At 34.0% G+C, this 5031-nt stretch overlaps 1 protein-coding gene and 1 long non-coding RNA gene across 2 annotated transcripts; one reads left to right on the top strand and one right to left on the bottom strand.

The window, feature by feature from the left end:
• The first annotated feature begins 489 nt into the window (after positions 1 to 489).
• LOC112803879 (protein MAIN-LIKE 1-like) lies at positions 490 to 1479 on the top strand. Its single transcript, XM_025847330.1, has 5 exons — positions 490 to 565; positions 638 to 746; positions 825 to 1040; positions 1139 to 1226; positions 1324 to 1479. The coding sequence occupies exons 1-5, from the start codon at positions 490 to 492 to the stop codon at positions 1477 to 1479; spliced, it is 645 nt and encodes a 214-aa protein (XP_025703115.1).
• A 769-nt stretch (positions 1480 to 2248) lies between these two features.
• Positions 2249 to 4354, bottom strand: LOC112802295 (uncharacterized). Its single transcript, XR_003202300.2, has 2 exons — positions 4042 to 4354; positions 2249 to 3902 (listed from the first exon to the last, which is right to left on the bottom strand). It is a non-coding gene; the product is annotated as an uncharacterized lncRNA (long non-coding RNA).
• Between the last annotated feature and the right edge of the window lie 677 nt (positions 4355 to 5031).

Below are 5031 nucleotides of genomic sequence, written 5' to 3'. Positions count from 1 at the left end.
TGAAAGTAAGGTAGATAACTAGTATTTTCAAATACGTTTGTTTACAAATCCTGTTAACACGAAACAATGCTGATAAGTATATGTTATTTTGTGTAAATTGAGTGTCGTTAGATGGAGCAACAGTTATTGGGATACGAGGATTCTCTTTACAGATTAGATCAGGCTGAGCACATTGCTGGCAGACTTAATCGAGTGGTACGATAATATCATTGTCGTTTATCTCTCTTTAATTAATAAACAATGAACTTGGACTATTTAGAGTTGACATTTTTTTATTTTATCTTTCCGTTTGGTAGGCGCCTCGGATCTTGTGCACTAGGCGAAATTTGATGACGAGGCCATCAGAGGCGATTAGGCTATATCTCAGACGAGCCGGGTTTGAGTATGGGGCCTATATGGTTGAGTTCGATCATGATTGACCACTTGCCTCAGGCGTTGATAGAGAGGTGGAGGCCTGAGTCCCACACCTTTCATCTAGCATGCGGAAAGATGACCATCACGCTGCAGGACGTGGCGTATCAGCTGGGATTTAGGATCGATGGTGATCTTGTGAGCGGGTGCATGGGTAGTTGGGAGCAGCACCATCAGGGACGGACCATCGAGGACTTTTGTTAGCAGTTACTAGGTGTTGTGCCAGGCACGGATGACAGACAGCCACAAACAAAGTGGACTGTCAAGCTCACGTGGTTCCTTAACATTGTTTGCGGAGAGCTGGAGCAGGACGCCACTAAGGAGCGCCTCTTGAGGTACACGAGAGGGTACATCATGCAGCTGATAGGGGATATTCTATTCCCAGATGCATCTGACTCTTAGGTGCACATCAGGTGGCTCCCCCTGCTGGAGGACCTCGATGCATGTGATAAGTTGTCGTGGGGATCGGCTGTATTGGCATGGATGTACCGCCAGATGTGCCGTGTCACGGATCATGGTGCGCGCAACCTAGGTGGTTGCATCAGCCTGCTATTGTCTTGGGCCTACCATCGTATTCCTCTGCTACGCCCTGATGGATTTGATACTTGTTGGTTTCCGCTAGTTGAGAGGTATTTTTGTTTATTTTTTGCATTATTCTTTGTTAATTTATTATATTAATTGTTTAATATAACTGATTTGTGATGTAACTTTTACCGCAAATTTGTAGGTGGGTTCAGTACTGGCCTAACAACGCTAGAGGCGAGGGCCGTCTTAGGCATTACAGGCGTATCTTGAACTGGATTGGGATGCTCTACGTAAGTCATAAAATTTTAAGTGTAGCTAGTTTACTTTATATTATGTGTTTTGCATATGAAAATTGAATAATAACACCAACTTGCGTATTGGAAACAGGTTGATTGTACACCTTCAGGAGCCATATTCAGATCTACCATCGTCCGTCTGATATTTCGTCTAACAGGCCCACTCAACAGACTATCGTCAACAGTATCCACAGACGATCCTTGGCCACCAAAATCGACGAGGAACACAGATAACTCCAACAGATGAACATTTGTCCAGTGGTTGTGCCAAGATCATATAAGACGTACGTCCTCGTCGTCATGCAAACGATACCTGATTCAAAAGACCATAAAGTTTTTCTCACAAGCATGTTCAAGTAAACTACGTACCACCTATTTCGGTTGGATATCTGTAGTAGATTTTCTTTACCTTCTTTGTCTCTTGCATCCCCACAGAAAATAATATCAGATTCTATAACAACTCTAAGCTGTTGATTTCCGCTATCAGATGGATAAATAACGGTTGGTTCGATCTAAAAACGATAGAACCTTTTTCATCATACACCATTTTTCCATCGTAATGAATGGATAACATTCTTGCCATTGTAAAGAAAAAGAAATTATCAACAACCAATGCAAAATGATTGTGGAAAACAAAGTCGGGTGCTCAGCTTCATTCTCTAACTGGCATTTATGGTGGGAACTTTGCCTAGAGTTCGTTGAAGTGTGCGGCGAACTCTATATATTATAGAGTTCGCCGAAGGGAGTCCAACGAACTTGCTCTAATTATAAAAAATATATATATATTTTGGTAAATAAAGCTCAAAACCGGATTTTATAAAAACAAATATTTTTCATAATTTATTATGAAAAAAAAATCCTTATATTCAGCCATCGTAATTACTTATGTATGTGAACTCGTACTAATTTTTTTTTTTACAAAAATTTCTACAAATTATTCAATAGTACTACTTAAGAAATTTCAATAATTGCTTTTATTGAAGCTTAAAATTTCTCATTCACTCTAATCATATATATTTGCAAGAATTATAAAGTCATATAAGCTTTATATTGATCATATCTATTAATTAAGCAACAAAAGTATACATTCAAAATTATTATCAAATATGCAATCCTCCCTGGTCAAATATATTTTATTTGGAAGACACAATAATATTACATAAGGGCCTCAAAGATAAATTAAACCTCAAAATAATACTGTTTTTTAAAGTTTTTCTTGCAACTAATTACTTCCCATTTGACTTAACGTACACATATCTAAAGAATTAAGAAAAGCCTTTAATAATTTTTTTTTTTAATGTTGTTGCTGGTTGTCAGATGAGAGATAAGTGCTGTCTGGCTGAGATGTTTCTGTCCTTCGTCTACAGTTAGGGGTGTCCGCGGATCGGATCGGATCGGATATAGTCAAAAATTTGATCCGATCCGCATTAAAATTATCGGATCGGATCGGATCCAATATCCGTAGCTTTTAAGGTTGGATCCGATCCGCACATTTGCGGATCGGATCGGATTGGATATCGGATATATCCGCAAAACATAAAAATATTTTTAAAGGCTTATTTTTATTAAAAAAATATCAATAAAATTTATTTTTTCTATTTTTTTAAATATGTTTACTCTTAAAATAATATTAAACATACTTTTCTTAAATAATAAATTAAAATAATATAACATATATGATAATTATTAATTGAAATAAAACATAAAAAGAATATTTATTTATTTATTTCTTTAATTTTGCGGATACACGGATATGCGGATCGGATATGCGGATACCAACACAAAATCCGCAATCCGATCCGATTAGTGTGCGGATCCGATCCGATCCGATCCGAAAGCCTTGCGAATCGGATCCATATCCGCAATTTTTGGATCGGATTCGGATAAACACCGCAGATATGCGGATCGGATCTGATCCATGGATAAACACCGCAGACATGCAGTCATTTAGAATAAACAAATAAAATTAAAGAAAAATGTATTATCTAAAACTGTAAAAATTATTTGGTGTAATTTAAAATCTGATGAAGTAAAGTATCCAATATTAAAATATTACTCTACTATTATAATATATATATTATATTCAAATAATTTTTATTAAAACAATATTTTAGGGTATCCTTTTCTGCTAAAAGAATACATCAAAATACAACAATAAAGGTACCGTAGCAACTAGCAAGAATAATTTTAACTTTATAAAAGCGAATTTTATTTGTAAAAATAATTAAATAGTAGAAGAAATTAAATAATTTTATCCTGGTTTGTAATTACAAGCAACAACAAATATGAAATAAGTAGAATTAAACTTAGTTGCATCTATAGTTCGTAAACATACACCTCTCGAAGTTATATCATTTGATAATGTTTTATTAGTATTTTTATTTTATTATTGATGAAAATCATTTATCAAGATCCTTGTAAATACTTGCTGAATAATAATAAATAAAATTTATTTTCTAAAATAAATTAAAGACATGGAAAAAGGAGATGAAGGTGAAGAGCTCCCTTCAATCCAAATAAGGATCAAAACATTGGTAATGAAGCTCCTGAGATATGGAAGCCATAAATCTACCACAAACACTTATTCATGGGTAGAACTCTGAGATCCATAGCTTAGCAGCTCTATTAACCTTTGTTAGAACCTCTTTTGGACTTCAAGGAGCTCCACTCCTTCATCATCCATACCATAACACACAAAATATATAATCAATAATATCAAATTTAAAATATTAAATAATAAAGATACCAGATCTAGTGAAGATATATATGTATAAGCAACAAGAAATAATTAATAGATAAATATGCTCACACAAATTAAAGTTAAGAAAACCCTAGTTCTTGAGGCGCACCAAGAAGGCTTTGGCTTTTACCCTCTTTGAAAAGAAAATCTATGAGTGCAATGCATTCTGATGCCACTCATCTACTTAATATTTATAACCAAGTTGGGTTGGTCTAGTGGTTAGCTCACTAGTCCGCTTAAGCAAGTGTCGGGGGTTCGAATCCCGCCTTGTGCATGCAGCAACCCATTGGCCAGCGGCAAACCCTTAAATGGAGCTCAGTACCGCGACGGATTAGTCCTTGACCTGCCGGGTTGGGGGATACCGTGGGAAACCAAAAAAAAAAAATCTACTTAATATTTATATTGAAAAATGTTGGAAAGCAACGTCTTGTATTTATATATATATATTTTTTACCGTTACTCCTTTTTTATGGCCTTTCAATGCCAACTACCATTCCAAGTTAATATTTTTTAACCAATTCTTACTTACCACTCAATAATAGAACTGTGTATGTGATAATGATACCAACGTGGTGGCCAGTGTGTGTACAGATATGCTAGCTGTTTTTGTTTGTTTTTTATTTTTCCATTAGAGAGGAGATCTTATCATCTAAATCTACTAATACATGTATTATTTTAATGATTATGTTTCGGTAGATATTTTAATAAATGTTTTTTTTTTGGGGGGGGGGGAGGGGTTAATTAGTAAATAGAATTTTAATATTTTGTGCTATAAAGTATTATTTTTGTTTTGTATTGAAGAAGGCAAAAGAATATAAACAATTTCATTCAATCTAATTTGACAAAATATGATATTTTACTATTTATGAATATTATTTAAGGTAATTTGATTTTAGTATTTGACTAAGATAGGTAGAATTCAATATTTGACTAAAATAGATAGATTTCAATATTTAACAAATTTATTTATAAATAAATAAAATTAGTTTTGTATTTATGAAAAATAAATAAATTATAAAAATTCAAAATCTTGACAAATCTATTCAAAATAAATTTAAT

Source organism: Arachis hypogaea, chromosome 5 (assembly GCF_003086295.3).
Source record: "Arachis hypogaea cultivar Tifrunner chromosome 5, arahy.Tifrunner.gnm2.J5K5, whole genome shotgun sequence".
Lineage (NCBI taxonomy): Eukaryota > Viridiplantae > Streptophyta > Magnoliopsida > Fabales > Fabaceae > Arachis > Arachis hypogaea.
This window is presented reverse-complemented; position numbering and strand designations above follow the sequence as displayed.